The 19,232-nt window shown below is 34.1% G+C and overlaps 3 protein-coding genes across 3 annotated transcripts; 1 reads left to right on the plus strand and 2 right to left on the minus strand.

Moving 5' to 3' along the window:
- Positions 1-878: 878 nt before the first annotated feature.
- Positions 879-2,851, minus strand: LOC106654955 (COP9 signalosome complex subunit 7a). Its single transcript, XM_014375123.2, has 2 exons — positions 1,867-2,851; positions 879-1,672 (listed from the first exon to the last, which is right to left on the minus strand). Exons 1-2 carry the CDS (start codon positions 2,530-2,532, stop codon positions 1,502-1,504), a joined length of 837 nt encoding a protein of 278 aa, XP_014230609.1. The 5' UTR covers positions 2,533-2,851; the 3' UTR covers positions 879-1,501.
- Positions 2,852-3,562: 711 nt separating this feature from the next.
- Positions 3,563-6,752, minus strand: LOC106655734. Its single transcript, XM_014376273.2, has 3 exons — positions 6,229-6,752; positions 4,477-4,650; positions 3,563-3,833 (listed from the first exon to the last, which is right to left on the minus strand). Exons 1-3 carry the CDS (start codon positions 6,370-6,372, stop codon positions 3,747-3,749), a joined length of 405 nt encoding a protein of 134 aa, XP_014231759.1. The 5' UTR covers positions 6,373-6,752; the 3' UTR covers positions 3,563-3,746.
- A 6,396-nt stretch (positions 6,753-13,148) lies between these two features.
- Positions 13,149-19,098, plus strand: LOC106655437 (prohormone-1-like). Its single transcript, XM_014375830.2, has 3 exons — positions 13,149-13,461; positions 15,418-15,538; positions 17,987-19,098. The coding sequence occupies exons 2-3, from the start codon at positions 15,431-15,433 to the stop codon at positions 18,170-18,172; spliced, it is 294 nt and encodes a 97-aa protein (XP_014231316.1). The 5' UTR covers positions 13,149-13,461; positions 15,418-15,430; the 3' UTR covers positions 18,173-19,098.
- The last annotated feature ends 134 nt before the right edge of the window (positions 19,099-19,232 follow it).

Consider the following 19,232-nt stretch of genomic DNA (forward strand, 5'->3'; position numbering starts at 1 on the left):
AACTTTAACTTCGACCTAAATACAAGTTGTTGAGAACTATAAACTGTAATTAAGAATGCGGTTTTAAACCGTCAAGTTTTTGACACAAGAATATATCGATAAGGCATTGAATCATTAACACGATTTATTAGAATCATTGTTAAAAGAGAAAAATCTTCTACACAAAAAAATTAAGATGAAAGTTATATTTTTTCAATTGTTGAGTGAAATCTATATTCATTGTAAAATCCTTCTAAAGGATAATGTTTCTGTGATATTTTGTTAAGATTTTAGTTGTTCGTGTCAGCTAAAATTATTTAAAAAAAAAAAAGCAAATTTTATCGTAACGACGATCGGAAGAAATATTAATGGAATATCGATGAAACGTTGTTCAACAGGGTAATATGGTCAGTGGTGTGCAATTCACTTTGGCTTCGTGAAATTGCGTTAAGTGTCTGTGACGTATCAGTTTGGGTGAGGGTCCTAATTTCGACGGATAATTGTCTATCTAATCTCGAATGAAGTTAAAGTGTTTTAAACTAAAATTTTATTACACAAACTCAAATATATTGAGCAGATAATATCAAAAGACTGTGTGTAAATTGATTTTAAATCCTCATTAAAATTAATAAATACCAAAATCCCAAATTCAAAAATAACCATCCTTCAACTTATTTTCATCAAATTTCAATTCAAAGGTTTTGGTTAATAATAGTTTGTTATGAAAACAATTAAATAGTTATTCATTTTAACACTTAGTATTTTAAAATTAGTGAATTAATTACAAGCGTCAACAACCAATTCATTACTAATGGACAGTAAGTAAAAATAACATTAAAAAATCCAATAAATTTTTTTGACTAAATTTTGTCAAATGTAACAAGTGTAAGATACAATAGTTTTTGACAACTGATGTTGCGTTTATTTGAGCTGCAATACTATACTTGTTAAATAATGGTTTTTGTATATTTTTATTAAATTGTTCAAAGTTATACTAACCAAGTAAAAGTTTTGTTTCAATAAAGCATAATATTACAGATATTAATTTTAATAAATTCATTTATTTTAATTATCAAAACCTATTTTTTGTCATGCAGTTTGAACTGAAATCATAAAGGTTTTATTTGTTACTTATGATTAGAGTCTATAAAAATTATAAATTGGCGAGTTGAAAAAACTGACTTTGTAAATATCATCTCAACAATACAATTATTTTTACTCTTTAACACATAACTTTCTTTAAGTTTTAATAATAAAAAACAAAAACAATAATAAGAGAATCTAGAATTATACTATAAATGAGATTATTGAAAAAACTAAATTGTTTTCTTATTTAAATGAATAATGGGTTTCAATTTAAAAAACAAGTTTTATTTCTATACGCTTTAGATATACTAATAAAGATAATCACAATTAATGTGATGGTAGGCATCTAACTTCAGTACCTCATAGTTTTATCAAAGTTCTCTCTTATAACTAAAAAATACAGTTTTTTGTACAAGAATCGTACACTAGACTGCTTTTATGTTTTCCAGAATTTAGAAGTTCCTCGAAGACTTTTTCCTTTTGGTTTTTTTTTCATGTCTCCATCTCTGTTACCTTCGAGCATAAGCGATAAATTAGGGCCAAGCATATCTGTATCTTGCATTGATCCACCAGGTACTGATGAAATAACCTTCTTCTGTCTTAGAATCTAGAAAAATAAAATAAAATCAAAAAATTAACATTTGATTTAAAAATCTATCTATTTTAATACAAATTTTAAGAATTTAAAATTTTCAATTAATGCTTAAAATTGTTAACCTATTTTCAAATAATAAAATCAACAATCTCAACTAATATCTATTTAATTAAGTTTACTTAATACTATAAAAAATATCAACTAACTTCTTGTTGAATTTGTTCCTTATGTTGAAGAGCTTGTACTTTATTACGATTAGCTTTCATAACTTGATTTTCAATGCAACTTAAAATATCATCACAAGCTTCTCCCCATTCAGCAAGAGTTTGAATAACAGCTCCAGCATCGCCTGGTCTGACATCGCGCCCCAAGCCAGCATAGTCAACTTCTAATTGTGAATTTTTTTGATCCAACTTTCCATGTATTATATCTGCGTACACTGCTTCGATGATCAAGTCTTCCAAGTCCCTTACATTTTTAATGTCTAACTCTTCGAGCAAAACTGAGTACGGTATACACTTGGACTTGGTCGCCAAAGACACAATGGTGAGGTGTTGAAGTTTTTTCTTCTGTACAGGCGTCAATTCCACCAAGTCACTTTTGTGTTCTAGATATTGTTTATAAGTACCGTAAGCAAAGAGATTGAGTGTGTTCCAGTAGGGCGCATGAGGGCCATGCTCTAGTTCCTTAATATTAGGCATGTCTAAGAGTTCACCAAATACGTTCACACCAGGTGTCTCCATGGCTTGCTTTATCAATTCAATAGCAGCAGCTCCTTTCGCGGTTTTGGCTAACAAAACAAACTGTTCCAATGGATTGTTGGCAGCCTTCTCGGTGCTCGGGGCTGCAGACTCATCCGTAGAGTTCGTCATTTTCGTGCAGTCTTATCGCTACTTTGAATGAAAGAAAACAACACCGCTTACAAGTCAACTTTGCAGCGAGGGTAACTTATGCATGCAAATTCAACGTACTATTAACCTAAAACTCGCGCAGATCTTTGCGCGACAACAGTATAAATTAGTAAATATACAGGGTGAAAACTGAAACGCTGTACACGGGGTTGACTGCAGCCTACACTTTACTCTCCTTCTATACAACACAGCGTGAATGTTATTCCCGAAACTGTCTCATAACCAAAAACTCTCATCGGTGGCGCCGCAACCGTGCGAAATGTCAAGGTCCAAGGCAGCAGCTACAACAACAACAACCGCCGCGCTCTGCTCTCTCTCTCTCTCTCTCTCTCTCTCTCTCTCCCTCGAAAATATACGTCGGATGCGTTTGCGTATTATCGAAAAATTAAGATATATTTCGTAAGCGATGTTTCGATTTATCAAACGTGTTACAAATTAACAAAATTATGCAAAACGATCGATAACGGCGATTGTCGTATCAAAACGAACGAGACTCGTGTAATAAGTTGCCACGAGCCGTCGCTGATATTTTGTATTTGCGTGCCGCGCGCGGCGCGGGGCCAATCGTCAGTAGATAAAACTCGCGCCGGGAATAGCGGCGGCGCGGCTGCCGCGTGCACACACGCGTAAACATTTTGCCCGTCGATAATGAAGGTCTTGCGCGCGGCACGCAAAAGCAAACACACGTTTTTCGATTATAGTTTTAGATTGGAGTTTTGTTGAAATTACAAAATTAACGTCGTGAAAAATAAAAAAATAACATTTTATTATTCTTTTTGTGATACTGTTTTTTTAAAAATAATGTTAAAGTAAATGATATTTGTACCTAGCGAAATAAAGAGGTCCAAAAAATCGTTTCATTTTCAGCTAAATAATTATAATCTATCTCCACATAGTATGTACAAAATAACTTAGAAATACTAAATAATACGAGATATTTTTTTTAATTGTTAGTAGATTGAGATCATTTTTATAGTTTAACAGTGCGGTAGGATGATATCCAGATGATGATATTATACTTGAAAAAACAATTTGCATAGAAGATCAATGATTAAAGTTGATTTTAAAAAAAGCCATAAAAACTTGAGCTTTTTCAATTTTCTGATTCCGAATTAGTCGATGTAGAAAGTCTTGCCGTTGCCGCACAGTCTTATGTCAGTGCCGCAGTATTAACACTACTTTTTCTTGAAGCACGTAACAGCGTTGAAGTAACAACGCCAGTAAACTCGTCCCTTGGCTTGACCACGGCGCTGGAGATCCATCTGGAAGGATATAATTTGAATTTTTCGCTTGAATAAATTTCAATATCTACTATGCAATTTTAAATATTTAATATACGTGTATATGTGTATTCAATTACCCTGGTAGAAATGCTCAAAATTAATAATAATGACTCGATGATACTAAAATAACCATTCAATATGTTTCAAAACACGTGACCATTAATTGACTTATTTTTACCGATTTTTTTGTAAAAAGTATGATATAAATATTAAGTGTATTTTAAATGACTTGAAACTGAACATTTTTTTGTTTCGTAAAATTGAAATCAGTTTTCAACTATTTTAAGTAGAATATTATCACTTTTAGCCGCCACCACTAGATGGCGAGTACATTTAAATGCAAATCTGCAAGTAACAAAGTAAAAGTAATTGTTTAAATCAGAGAAAGACTGTCGGCAATGATATCATCTTGTTGGTTAAAAACTGTTAAAAAATGTCTACTAGGGTATTTTAATATTCAATCAAAATTACAAAATTTGTTGAGTATATCTAACTGAAGAAAAATGTAAACGAGAAATTATTAGTCCTTGTCATTGCAATGAAAATTTTGGGCATTGTTTCTCATTAATGAAACTATATTTTCTTATTAATGGACGCTATTGCAGCTTAAACTAATGCTTACCGTTTTGTCATCCGCTAATAAAAATTTTTGTGACTCTGGAAAATCGGGAAAATCTGATTGCATTCGCGCGTAAGACTTGGATCCTTCTTTTCCGATTTCATCCTTATCAACAGCTTTTTGCAACGCAACCAGTAGCTTGTCCAGTAAAAGAGCCGCTCTTTTCGGAAGAACTCGCTGAAAGGAAAAAAAAATTCCTACTAAGCCATAATGAAACCTATTTTTTTGATATTCCATATTCAATTACACTCTTTGATCAGTAGAAAAATGAATAAAATTAAAACTTAATAATCGAGATTATAATACACATCGATTATGAAACAAATGCCCGAATAAAATAGAAAAAAATCATGGAGAGAATTAGTTCGTTTGACCCCAAGGTAGTTATAACGTCTCACTATGATCCGTGTATATTGAAAGCTTAACAAAGTTATAATCTCCCTGTGTTTTATTTTTAAGCCACTTCGAATATAACTTCAAAGGCTTGATGAAGAAAACGATAAAAGCTTTAATAAAACCTGATGTCACGAAAAAAAACAAAATTTTACTATCGAAAAAGTAAATTATGTGTACCATAAAATTATTACATCGATTGTTAAGTAATAGTTAAAGGTATCAATTATGTTTACAAAATTAGCTTCTCTACTTCACACTTTACACTTAATGAGTAAGTCGAGAAATTTTTTTCTAATTTTAGTTATTAGTTGGTTTTTTATTAAAAGTTTATTATAGATTCCAGTTTTCAAAATGAATGGGTAAAAATCCCAAAATAGTTTCATTGTAATGTTGCCGCATAGTAAAGTTTATTGTTAGATAAATGGAAGATACTTAATTAATGAACAGACAAACTACGCTATAATATGATAATTATATGCTACTATAAAACTACTACTCGCTCAGGTAATTTTTTTATATCTTATATTTTAGTGAAGTAGCGTAAATTGAAAATAGATCTTTAAATTTTTCTAATTAGCATAGTTAAATAAGAATTAACACATTCAGGTCTTAACAGATTCTAACGTTTTATTTCGTTTCTTACTTATGTTCATTAAATTTTTAGACGTTACAACCCACGGAAGTTACTTAGAGTAATTAATCGCATACTTTTAAGTTTTACTTTATATACGAAGTAGTTTCAATTTACTCAGCTACAATAAGATGTAGTTGCGTGTTGATTTTTCCAATGATAAGTACAACAATACTACTTGCATTAACTTCTTAAGATTCATCAAAATAATTTATAAACCACGCGAAAGAATGCAAGTACTGTTTGAAAGTGAAGGAAATTTGTTTATACTTACAATGATATTTTATTTTGAAAAAATCTACTTATTATTCATTTCGTATACTGATTTGGGTTATTTTACTTTGCAATGTACGTGGACTGTAAAAAAGATGTTTCAAAACGAAACATTTGGGAATTTTAATTTGTCGTAGGCGGAAGTTTTATCTGCGATAAGTACGTGCTTTAATCGTAAAGATTTGTCTAAAATATTTTGGAAATTTTGAACGAATATTTCAGTCTATGAAATAGAAAAAAAAGATATTTGAAATTTTTTCAAAAAATTAAACACTAATTGTACCTCGGTTAATAAAACATTTTATTTTGACGAGAATGAAAGAAAACCCTCGAGTGTTAAATTTGAAATACTAGATTTTTCAGTGTGAATATAATAAATAAAAAATAATTTATGCGATATGGAAATTTTAAAAATTGATCCAAATTGATAATAATGACAATAATAGTTTACTTACAGGCTCTTCATTTGAATAAGTTTCTAACTGCACGTCCAAAGGATCCATGGAATCGTCATTCAATGCCATGCCCAGCAGACCGTGAATCATACAAATAATAATTAATACTGCAGCGAATCCAGGATGCGGACCACTCAAAACCATATTATCCGCGCGAATGAAATTTTCACCAGTGTATTCGAAATTTTCCAGCTACCACTGAGTTTTCGTAGTACCAGCTAATTCAATAACGACGGGCGACGTCTATCTCTCGATAAATCAAATCGGGATTACTTGATATCATTTTGAACCGCACAGAAATTGTGTACCGCACTCGATCTAATGATCCAATTTAAAAAGTAATGAAATAAAAATTCATCGAGATCGGCTGAGAACAGCGTCGACGATCGGCTCTTTTATTTATCGAAAGAGACGAGATAGATTAACGGTAATTCACGTTGAAAAAGTAATAACGATGCGGATTCATAGGATCGACTCGAAGGCGCTTTAAAGCCCTCCCTCATGCTATGCTGATCAGTACAATATGCCAGAGATCGTCCATGCCGCATGCCTATATACCACGCTAGTGTCGCATGCGCGCGCTTTCTCGGCTTTATAAGCGCGCCACACCACCGCGCTCGCGCTCTCCATATACACACCGCGCTATATGACATACATGTCGATCGTCGTAGGCACACGCACATATACATATAGACACTTTTGAGCAAATATAAGTGGGAGTGCGCGCGACATTACTACTCTTGGCGGCTACAGACTAAACAAGCTCACAGCCGGCGCGAAATACGCTCGCGCGTACTATGTAGATGCAAAATTTTGATGTGCACTAGCGCGAACGCGACGAGTTGCAGCGGTGATCTGATTTGAAACGATTTTACACACGTGCCGTACTTGCGAACGGTGTGCACGTTAATTCGAGACATTCTATTTGGGTAGATTACCAGGTCCCGCATGCAATCGCTATTCGAGCGTCATCGAGTTTGCGTTGGTGTCGGAAAAGGGAAAATCTTCGCTATGTTTCATCGGTTCTTTACCTGTGCGAACACATTAGTTATGCTCATACGTACTATACTTGCGCGTGAGTGAGAAAGGTCGTAGTGCAATAATTGCATTATTAGCTTAATTAAATTATCTTCTTGTAACTCGGCGCTACATATGCAACGCCGACGTTTTTGTGTAATAGTATCATTCAGTATATTGTTAATAGTTTCCCATTTCAACCCAATTAGTTGACACTTGGAAATAAATTGTATAGTTATACGCTTGTGGTGCTCCAATCGGAAAGGCGCGAATGTGTGATGCTAATTAAATTCATACGATGCATTTACAAAAAAGGCTATTTTTTGGATGCTGCGAACCGGGTAAAAGTTTTCATCCACAACGCAATGGAATTAATGTTGCACGAGAGTTAAAAAAAAAAAAGGAAAATTTAAGTAAAACAATGGTCATTATTATCTCGTGCGTAAAGAGCCGCCGCCGATCGTACGTTTTTTTCCGAACGTCGAGTAAAAATGCATCGCATAAAGTAAAGCAGCAGCATACCACCTATAATTTTGTTCTAAGTTTACACTATAGGTCTCTCCCGCTTCATTAATTTACTACGAAGTTGCGATGAAAAAGATTGCTTTGGGAGTTTATCGTTTGCTCTTGTACACCCGTAAACAAACAAGTTCAAAAATGATTTTCGCAATGTAAGTCTCAGAAATTAGATGAATCAATAAGTTATAAGCTCCGTTCGCAATCAACTTTTTTAAAGCAAATTTTTAATTTCTCAAATTAAATAAGCGAAAAAAAATTACGAATTGAACATCTGTGAAATACTTTTTCTACAGACGAGTTATTTGATACCGATTTTTTCTTCAAGTCATTCGAATCAATAAGATACACTTAAACAATAGTTATAAAAAAATGTAGTTTGTCGGGTCAATTTTTTGCTATGCTTTAAGCATGCTCATTAATTGAGAAATTAATACTTATTTTTTAAATAAGCTCCACGACTCTGGGTCAATATTCTCGATTATTTTAATCTGACTCATTTTTACAAGTATGCAAATACTTATCTCAATGTGCGATGAAAATTTTACGATATTTTATTAAATTTCCCATTACTAATCGGAAGTACCCATGTTTTCATATTATGCTATCCGATTTTTACAAAAAAATCTATGCTAAAACAAATGAAAATCCTTCGTTTTTCTACTAATCTCGAGAGGCTTACTTTGAAGGTAACCACGCTTATTTTTCAAAAGACAATTTTCTTAGCATTGAGCCATAGTTTGTGTAATCAGTGAATAAGATGAAAGCAATTTTCCGAGAAACATATCAACATTGGAAACATTTCAAAATAGTTTAGAGGTCTAATTTTCTCATGAATAATTTTTAAAATTTTACAGAATATACAAAAAACGTTAAGCTAAATTATCGAAGTAATGCACATTATTATGTAGTAAGGAATTTTTAAAATTTCAATAAAATAAAACCAAGTAGATAAAATTATAAAAAAATGCATGCTCAAGATATAGGCAATAATCATATTGTATGATATTACAGTCCTCGATTCTTTATTCAAGGATCAAAACGACGCTATACGGCATCGCAGTCAAACTCGTAATAACCTGTATTCGAGTTAGTGCCCCCAGAATGTTCTTAGATAGTAATAGGCTTATGAAATATTTCAAAGCCTGGTCCATAAATTTAAGATATTATAAATGATAAAAGGACATTATATTTTAATTCATTAAGTAAATTCTATAGTACTAATGAACGAAGGTCAGATGATTTACCCTATATTTATATCTACACGATTGTCAACACAATTAAATGGTATCAAAGTCCACGGACAACAAGAAGATCTATTGATTTGTGAAAAAAACGAGTATTTATAGATTAGTTGAAACTCCGCAATATTCTTATTTACGGTGGATTTCGTAATATTATGATCATATTTCTCGACTCGTTCTCCTTACTTTTTTTCTATCGAACCACGGTAGCCTGAACGATAAAATTCAATTGACGTCTACCAACAGTAGAAATCAATCAAGACTTTTTAAAATAAGATGTATAGATTTACGTGTACAACCTGTCGGAATTTAATATAATACTATATATATTGTATAGAAGCGGTGTTATCCACCGATATCAACACAACGACCTCTATCTAAGTGAGAAAAAATAAAACACTAGAAATCTAAATGCTTCTTCGAGTATTATACTTAGCCACCTACTGCGTGACCCAAAACATGCGTTTTAGATTTTATAAGTCAGGATAAGAAATATTTTCACCTTACAATGTAATTCCATGTAAAGAAATGTTATTCGTTTTATTTACACTGGTTGCATCAATTTTGGAAATGTTTCCACCGGTAAATTATTTTATATAACATTATAATAAACGCATCGCTCTCACTTGGCAGAGTATTCAACATCGGTATGACATAAATGTAAAATGATGTAAATCTGAAAATGTTCTTCAAGTTTCAATCATAATAATATCGTTAAATCTATTTATAATTTGTTATATAACTTGACAACGAACATTTCATTTTAGTACTCATGAATGGAGAAAAAAATATAGGGCTACTTCATGATTAATAATAATTAACAATAAATAATGTGGTATGAGTTCTTACAAATTCTAAAAAACTGTAAATGAATATTTCAACATTACGGTAGAAATATATATCTTATAAACTGGTAATTCTATCGCTATCTTCTAATGAACCAAAAATCATTCAAATGAACAGACTTTCTTTCATTCATCATATCTTCATACGCATCAGCTTCCCTAATATTATTATGAATAACAATTATAAGCTTTTTGAAGTATTTTACAGAAAGACTATTGATCAATCCTCCTGTTCGAGAAAATTGATTAAGCTCCAAAGGCAATATACCGACGGAGCCTTGCAGGATAGAACTTTGAAAGCTCTCGAGCTTTATTCTTCAGCGACTCCTGTACAGAGGGAGCTTGCGTCAACGAATCAAATGTACAAAGCTCAAACTTCTAGAACGTTATTTCTGATCTGGTGGTTCGATGAAAACTATTCAATTTTAATAATTCTTCATTAGGTACGGATGGATATAAGGATGGACAGATGATATGCGTTCTCAAACTCTTACTTTTTTTAACTTCAAAGAAATGATGAAACCAGACCCTTAAACATTCTTTTTTGCGAAACTTGATCGAACTTTGATTTAAGAAGAGTATGAAGGGTTCCACCCCTCCAAATCACTCAATCTTTGCATAAGTACCGTTGTATATTAGGAGGTATATTAGGTCCATTAATTTTGGGCCTTGAAACAGCTTACAAATGAAACGACACTTGCGTAATGAGAGACATCAATATGTAGTCTTTCATGTTTCATTTCATGTTCTTCGAATTGAACATTGAATTTGCAGCTTTTTACTGTTGGAAAATACACATTTACCCAGTTATTTAATAGTCCCATCAGAGAGATTAGTCGAAGCTTTTGTTTTTTTTAAATTTTCGTTCTGTCAAATAGTACCCGATAATCGGAGTAAAGCGTTTTTATGAGAGAACGCGTTGACGCACGCATTATGTGCGTATGTGTCACCAGTGGGCGGAGTCAATCTTGTCTCTTTACAAGTGAAAGCTCTACATTCGTCCATAGATTAGTCCAACATGAGATGGAAGCTGCCTGAAACTTGGATTAATTAGCATGATCTATGTTTATTTTGAATTTAATGTTTATAATATTTTTGCAACGTGTAAAAATACATAAATCTCTTAATTTTTCTAGAATATTTATAATATTTGAGTGTGACGTGCTACCTGAAGATTAAAATTTACTTTTGTATTCGTAACACAATATATCTTTGCATATTTCTCCTTGAGGGGAGCTTTATAAATTCTACATAAAAAAAACTTCAAATTACGAGCAAGTTAATTATCAAGCAATCGATATTTTTCGGCACATCATTAGGGTTACTTAATAATGATACTGACTTTAATCGATTTGAATATTTTGAAAATCGTTGAGTTTTTATGATACCATACTACCAAAATAAATTCATCAATTATTAGATTTTATTTTTATAACATTAAAAGTATAAAGTAAAGCATGTGACACGTGCGAAAAAAATTTAAATATTATTACTCACATAGAAATATCAAAATAGATTTTTTTCATTTTACGAGGTGAATTATACAATAATACTCGATCACTCAGGCATACTCTCTGACGTTTACGTAAAAGATAAAATACTTTTAGAAATGAAGACAGTTACTTTCCAATTGTCACGTCAGTGCGATTCTTACTAGATAGAAAAATAGAATGATTGAATATCACTAATTTTTTTTTCTTCGCCCACCGAGACCCAATAAATTTATTAAGTTTTTAACTTACTCCAGTATTAAAAATCGCATGTCGAGTTTTTAGCAACTTTTGCTGAAGTAGAAACATTGTAGAATTAATACGCATTATTCACGAAGAATCGCTGGTAACTCCGTGGAAAATTTGATTTTCCCTCGCACGCGTCGAGTTCAAAAGAAAATTTCATGATTTTCGGACAATGGGCTGCTGTCTTGCGCTGTATCGACACAATATATCTATAATTGAAATGATTCGTCGCAATCCGACGCTTCGAAATCGCATTGGCGTTGCCTTTAATCCGAATTATAGCTTATAATTAAGCGCCAACACTTTGCCAGAGGAAAATTGCACGCGCCGCACCGAGACTATATACAGGCGGCAAGTGTATTTACGTATTTGTGTGTGTGTGTGTATATTCCGCGAGCGACGAATAATTGCGACTCTGCTTTCCTGTATTTAGAAGTTGCTGCGACGCGTCGCGCCTTCCCCCCCATTCAGAGGATATACATTAGTGCGATAGTAATCGTGCAAACAGTAATTTTCAATTTTCCGTGCGAAGTACACGACGCACACACCCACACGTGTGCATATGTATACCTCGCTCGCAAATACTTAACCAGATTCCACTCGAAGATTTTTCATCATCGTACCTCGGGGCGCGCGCATTCATTGATATCATAATCCATAATCGTCTCGCTATTGACGCGTTACATTTGAATACCGGGCGTGAAAATGAAATGTAAGGTGAGATTCGAAACAGCGTGAGACTTCTTGAGTAGCGTACGTATGAACATTTTTTTTCATATTCTCATCATTAGATCCGATTTGAAAAATGCAAGCGCGAGTCCGCGCGTAGCGTCGTAAGCAGAATAAAAAAAAATACTTATGAGTTTTTCAAGCCTGACGTGACAAAAGAATGTGTGCGCGTCTTGCATACTCGTATAGAGTTTAATTTGAATCGACCTAGCTTAAAAAATATGATAAAATTTTTACTCGAATAAGTGGACAGAATTCGTACGATACATCGAGTGTTTTTATTTGAAAACAGTAATGATATTTTAATTATTACTGAATCGTAAAAGATTCAACCATGAAAATTATTATGAAATGTTTGGTCTAATTTTTTATTACGAACTTTTCAGAGTGACATTGCACAGCAGCAGCAGCAGCTATTTTTCAATCTTTTTTAGCGAATTAGTTATTCGCGGACAAGGGAAATACAATACGTCTCCCAGCCCATCATGGGGAAAAACAATTTTATTCTCTATCTTTTTCAACCCTCTCTCTCTCTGCATTCAGTCAGTCATTCAGTCAGGTGCGCGCTTATGTGCGCGCAACAAAAAGAATTTTCCCACCCAACATCAAAGAGCAGTAGCAGCAGCAGCAGCAGCAGCACACAAGTAGTCGCCGCGCACGTCGCACATGCTGCTATACATGCGATTCACCACTTTTTACCTCCTCCTCCATCGTCGTCGTCGCAGCAGCAGCAGCAGCAGCCACCGCTGCCAACCGCCCCCACCACCAGCGTAGCTGGCTCGGCTCGAAACGCGCTGGATTATATGCGCTATATAGTTTGCCGCGTAAGATATAAAGTAGTCGCATGCTTGCAAGCTCGGCCACATTGACGTTTAGACACCCTTGCGACACAAGTTGACGAGGAAGAGTCGCGAGAGATAGGAGCTTTCGTCGCGTTTCTCGCCTTCGATAAAGATATCGATACTTATATATAGCGATTGCTCGCTTTGCCGATTATCTCGAAGACTCTTCACGGATCATTTTATTGGGAGATTGCTTGGCCTGTCCCGCAATCGCTTATCCGCTTGTCCCCTACGACCGGATCGCAACCACTTGTCAGATTTAGCAGTTTCGGTATCGTTTCGCACACTCGGTTGTTGAAGCAAGGTGAGTCCTACTTTTTTTTAGATGTAACAATTTTTTTACTTTCTCGTACTATAATGTGAAGTTACTTGATTTTAATTGAGTTATACGATAAATTAATCGCTAAGAATTTATAAAATCATAAATTTTTGAAAAGAAAAATTATATTGTCTATTATCGGTTCGAAAGTTGTTTATTTTATAAATATTATAAAATGGAACAAAAGAAATCTACTTATGCGAGTCTTCGTTATGATATGAGCTTTTGAGAACCCTATAAATAAAAGTTACTACAGTTGAATACGTTTCTTGAATTGTAATATACATTTTATTCTCGATGCGCGAGCTTTGACTGTTTAGGGCAAGCATATAAAGTCTGGAATTGAATATGTTGATTTTTATTATTCTGATTTATCGGGTCGTATGCCGGAGTAACATCATAAATTTGTCCTGATATATTTTGGATAATTGATACTGACAATCGATAACTTTTTTGGAAAATTTTATGTTCGAAATCCTCGTAAAATTGCACGATACCATAATAATAAATTCAAATATATAAAGCTTCCAAAATAATTTAAAAAGAAAATCGAGTGGAATAGATTTTATTGATGTCGAACTAAAAATACTGACATTCGGACGAGAAGAAATGTTCTCCCTTTAAATAAGTGAAATCACATTGCTCAACATTGAACAGCGAAGAAACATCAATTTGATGAATGCTGCACCGACCGATTTTTTGCTACGATCGTCGAGAAAAATGTCACCTGCACTGATTGTTTTCCTCGATACCGTATTGAATGTAACTCAATCAATCATTTCTTGTATACTTGCACTTAGATTCTCTCTCTACGACTTCATATAATCAAACAAGCAGTTGTTTCTTTTCTCGCCGTAGAGAGAGAAAGAGAGAGCTTGCGAGCGCGATCATAAATAAGTAGCGAACCGAGATTAAACCGTGTAAAGAAAAATATACCCCTATATAAGCGAAGCTCTTTATTTGTTGAATCTCGCGGTGCGCGCGTGCCGTCGTTGCAGCGAGCTCGATGCAGCGAAGAGAGAAAATTTAAGAATGAAAAAAGCTCCCGCAGCCACCGCCAACAACGATCTTCTTCTTATATATGAAGGATGAGAAAAACGATCGACGCTTAAACTTACGCGGGCGCGCGATATACACTATAGGGTATATTTGTATATAAAACATACCTTAGAGGCGCGCGGGTTATTTCTCAAACTCTACATGTCTACGGGCAACCTACCGTTTAAAGATATATATTTATAGGACGAACTTTATGATCCTGCCCTCATAAATGGTACTTTCGCCTGCGCGTGCTTGTAGCAGTGTTGGTCGTCGTAAACTTTTCACGATGCCTTTCTTCTGCCGCTTGCCCTTAAGGAGTTAATTAAGTATTTTGTTAGATAATTTAACATGGGGAATCGACAGATTCAACTGCTTTTTTACTTTTACAATTTTCATTAAAAAAAAAAAAAAAATCGAACGTCAGTTCATATGTCAAACGAGATTTTCCCCGCGGGTGGTGGCTAGGGCTTGATATATCGATAATAATTTTTTTTTTTTTTAAATTTTCTTTGAATTTCGAAACCTTTGATGAATATCCGATTGAATCTATATTGATTCGCGATGTAGAAAAAGCTCATGCGCGAAGCAACGCCTTTTGCAGTCTTCGTTTTTAATAAAATTTTATAATCCATTGAACGGATACATGGTTATGATGCACACTACAAAGTGATCTTTTTTATCTGTAAATTTTTCACGATTCTTCTGTTTGCATCTCCGTCCGCGAGTTTTATTAATGAATGGTAATTCTGTGATACGGCAATGATATTCGATGGAACAAGCTCGAAAAATCGACTCGTGGCCCCAAATGACGCGCGCGCGTCTCGGTAATTTGTCTTATAAAACAATCATTAATTTTACGATTTTACGCATTCCCTATTTTTTTGCTTTACTTTTTTTCAGATCTGTCGGTACGATGCTGCTGAAATTGGTCGTATGCACGATAATCGCCCTCGTTGTTTTCATCGACTGGACTGCCGCTCTGCCAGCCGGTGACAAAGAGGCGTTAATGAACGGACTTAATGTAAGTTGGTAATCACAATACGGTACTATTAATGTCGTATTGAAACGCAATTGATAGATTATAAACGGCTGGGGCACATGCGTATTATGTATTATGTAACGCGGTGTATTTCGTTAATTACAATTGCTTTCTAACACGATACGTTTGATAAATAATTTTTGCATCGAGCGTATCGTACCTCGGGGCGAAAATATATGAATACGTATACCCGCGTTTTTGCCGCTCAAATTAGCGACAGAGCTGCTGTGCCCTTTTTGCGAAATCAAAAAGAATAAAAAAAAAAGAAGAAGCGGATAATACTCTCTCAGGGATTATCGAGGAAAATTTTTCCGAAAATGAGTCATTTAATAATCCATCGTCCATCAACGTGCGTACGGATAAAGTATATAATTTTTCTCGGAAAAACGAATCGTTAAAATTATTTACTCGTTTTTCTTTTTTTTTTTTTTTCATTTTCTTAACTCAATTTTTTTTTCGCTCTCTCTCTCGCTCTCGATATCGAGAGGATAAATCTGCAACAAGCTGCAATAAAATACTACTGCCCTCGCTCGAGAACGCCGCCCCCCGCATTACACGCGCTAAACATACCTTTGACATCGGTTTATACACATACACACATTGGTATATGACCGCGTCTGCATCCATTGATTGTAGTTTCCGTTTGCACTTTCTCTGATTTCATTTTCTACGTGTTTCTCTCTCTCTCTCTCTCTCTCTCTCTTGGTCTCGCTGCGCTTGTACAACACACGTCTGCGTATTAATGTAGATTTCTCATATGTCTGATTGCGATGACGTCAAAGCTTTTTGTAAGATTCTCTCGAAGGTCTAAATAAGTCCAGTGGCACACAATGCAAAAAGAAAAAACTGACGATACGTAACGGACACATGCTGCCAATGCGAGGATCGAGATTATAAAAAATATTCGCCCCGATCATTGTTTATTGAATGGTTTTTTTTTTGTTTATTTATCGCTCGATTATTGAACATATGGAACGGACGTGTGTGGAAAAAATACATTCACGGGCGGCTGTTTGATGAATGAATATCTTAACTTCATTAAATCAACATCAACAAGTGATATCGCACAAATTTGCTCCGCAATAACTGGTATTTCACCCTCTCTCTCACGTTGGTAGTCCTTCTTTATTTCCTTATCAAGTGCCCTTTATCTGTTTTCACAGCTCGAACGCGGTTACGTCCTTGATACGTAAAAATACACACGAAACGCCAATGTATCGCGGAAAGATAAGCTAAACGGTTTGGACGAAAAAGACACTGGAATTAATATTTCATTAAATACTCGTAGGTAAACTCAATTTTCACGGTCTATACGCACATAGCTATACCGTCGTTCGGTTTAGTCTTTCCTCGCTGCCAAATATTGACAATCACGGTAAATTATATAACTGCGCTGGACAATGCCGACGGTATTAACGGTCGGACGGCATTTTTGATAGTGGTAAAATGATGTCATTTGCAGAATTAATATATATGGCTTCAGATATATTATAATACACAGTGTGTTTTTATTAGATAAAAAAGTTCGTCGCGTGTCGCAAGCGAGAAATATTCTTCGCTCTCACTTCTTGTTCGCAAATACGTTTGTTAATGAAAAGTCATCTTCCGATTGTAGATTTTTGTACTTCGTGCATAAAAACGTGAATTGACGTTACTTTTTCTTATCGAATTCGAGAACTGTCTTCTCATTTCTAGAAGCAGTAATAGAGTCGTGTGCATTTTTCAAGCTTGATTGACTCATTTTATTTACAATCATACGATTTTCATACGATCAATAAATAAATCAAGTTATTACGGTGCGTCTGTGACAAGTTGATAAAAGTTCACATCGATACATCCCAAATTTCCCTCGAGAACAATTCGTGTACTTGTTACATTAATGATATAAATAATTTTACCAGGTAATACCATATTTATTGCAAAATAATATTATTTTAAGAATTATCAAAGAATTGTAAGCAAAATAAATAAATTATTTTTAGATTTTCAATGATTAGATGATAAATTGAGTTTTTTTTACTGATATTCAAGTTTACTACTACAAATAATCAAAGTAAAATGAGTTTGAATTTCGAAGTAAAACAAATAAAATTTTTATTGAATGCAACGAAGCTGAAACTAATTTTTTCGGTAATACAGTATGGCGTTTAGTTGTACGTCTGTGCTCATGCGTCATTGTGAAAATCAATCGCACGATGCATCGCAGATACGCGAAAAGCAATCCTTTTGCGTAATATAAGATCCTATAATTATTTTCTTTTTTCAATAGTTAAATAACAAGAGATGCTCCCGAGAAAAAAATTCACACCGTGTCGCCGCGGGGGCTTTTGATAAAACAAACTCTCTCTCTCTCTCCCGATATTGTTATATTTGACGCTCGACAAAAAAAAAAGTTAATAAACTTGAGTAATTTTTTCTTTCCATCTCCAGTTACAGATGGTGGGAGGCGAGGACGATGGATCATCGGCTGCAGTGGAAAGAGACTTATTGAATTTTCTCGTAGGTCGGCGATTTGTCAAGCGTCTTCGCAGCCAGGCCGACATCGATGATTTGCAACGCAAACGAAATTATTGGCGGCAGTGCGCATTCAACGCGGTGTCTTGTTTCGGCAAGTAGACGCGCTGCATCATAGCCGAAAAATAAAAATTCCAGGGGGCGTAATAATAATTGTCGAGAGAGGTTTTTAATTCATTTCATTGAAACGCGCGCAGATGCGATTATAACGGGGACTGAATGTGCAGTGTGCAGGATTAAATGTTACCTACGTCTATTAAATATATCGAAACATACGTGCTTGCGTTTTTTCCCCCCAAAAGCTGTCGTTCAAAAGCTCAATGTACTCGAGACCCTAGAAACCATATGCTGTTGTTAGAACAATTTCTAATTTATAAAGTCTCATTTAGTCGATGTACATTGCGATATTCGATGCGTAGTAGTGCCCGTAAGTATTATTTTGTGTCCAGTGATACTTTCTTTCACGACATCGAAGCATATAGATTTTGGCATCATCGTTAATTATCATTGGTATGTATTTGCATAATCTTATTCGTTGAAATATTTGACTCTTTAAATAAAAATAAAATCGGTTGTTTTTAGCAATGATATATCTTATGTTTTGTCAAAAGCTCGAAGTACATGTAAATGTTCTTATATCAACTTGATGGATGGAATTAGCCAAAATATATCAATTTTAATTAATAAAACAATATCGAAAAGCATCAAAAAATTTTGACTGGGCGCATTTTAATTGTCTCAGAAAAAAAAGTATCGATGTGCTTTTCATCAATAAGCTTAGTATTACAACTCAAGAAATATTCTAATACTATTCATCATGTACCATGTAACTGATATCTTGAAAGTTCCTTAACGTTAATTTGAAATTATGTCCGGTCTAAGTGATTTAATTATGCGTGTAAATTAATTTTTGTATTATCTCTTACCATTATGCTTGTACCTTCCTGTTTAAAATGGTTAAATATTATATAAAATAAGAATATAATATCCCAACTATGTATGTTGTATTATTATTATTGTATGAATAAAAAAGGGAATGCTATTTCAATTTATTTTAGAATTTGATTTTTTTCAAAAGTTTATAGGTCATTTACAAGCCATTGAACACTTGCGCAATGTTGTGCAATAATTAGTGATTGTCGAATTTTAGTTGCTTTTATTT

Source organism: Trichogramma pretiosum, unplaced genomic scaffold (genome assembly GCF_000599845.2).
Source record: "Trichogramma pretiosum strain Unisexual culture from Peru unplaced genomic scaffold, Tpre_2.0 scaffold1, whole genome shotgun sequence".
NCBI lineage: Eukaryota > Metazoa > Arthropoda > Insecta > Hymenoptera > Trichogrammatidae > Trichogramma > Trichogramma pretiosum.

Excerpts from the sequence above, each read along its gene's own strand:
- LOC106654955 (XM_014375123.2), bottom strand. The coding sequence starts at position 2,532 with ATGACGAACTCTACGGATGAGTCTGCAGCCCCGAGCACCGAGAAGGCT. Across the intron at positions 1,673-1,866 it reads AGGAACAAATTCAACAAGAA|ATTCTAAGACAGAAGAAGGT; the intron begins GTTAGTTGATAT and ends TTATTTTTCTAG.
- LOC106655734 (XM_014376273.2), bottom strand. The coding sequence starts at position 6,372 with ATGGTTTTGAGTGGTCCGCATCCTGGATTCGCTGCAGTATTAATTATT. Across the intron at positions 4,651-6,228 it reads CTTATTCAAATGAAGAGCCT|CGAGTTCTTCCGAAAAGAGC; the intron begins GTAAGTAAACTA and ends TTTTCCTTTCAG. Across the intron at positions 3,834-4,476 it reads TATTAGCGGATGACAAAACG|ATGGATCTCCAGCGCCGTGG; the intron begins GTAAGCATTAGT and ends ATATCCTTCCAG.
- LOC106655437 (XM_014375830.2), top strand. The coding sequence starts at position 15,431 with ATGCTGCTGAAATTGGTCGTATGCACGATAATCGCCCTCGTTGTTTTC. Across the intron at positions 15,539-17,986 it reads CGTTAATGAACGGACTTAAT|TTACAGATGGTGGGAGGCGA; the intron begins GTAAGTTGGTAA and ends TTCCATCTCCAG.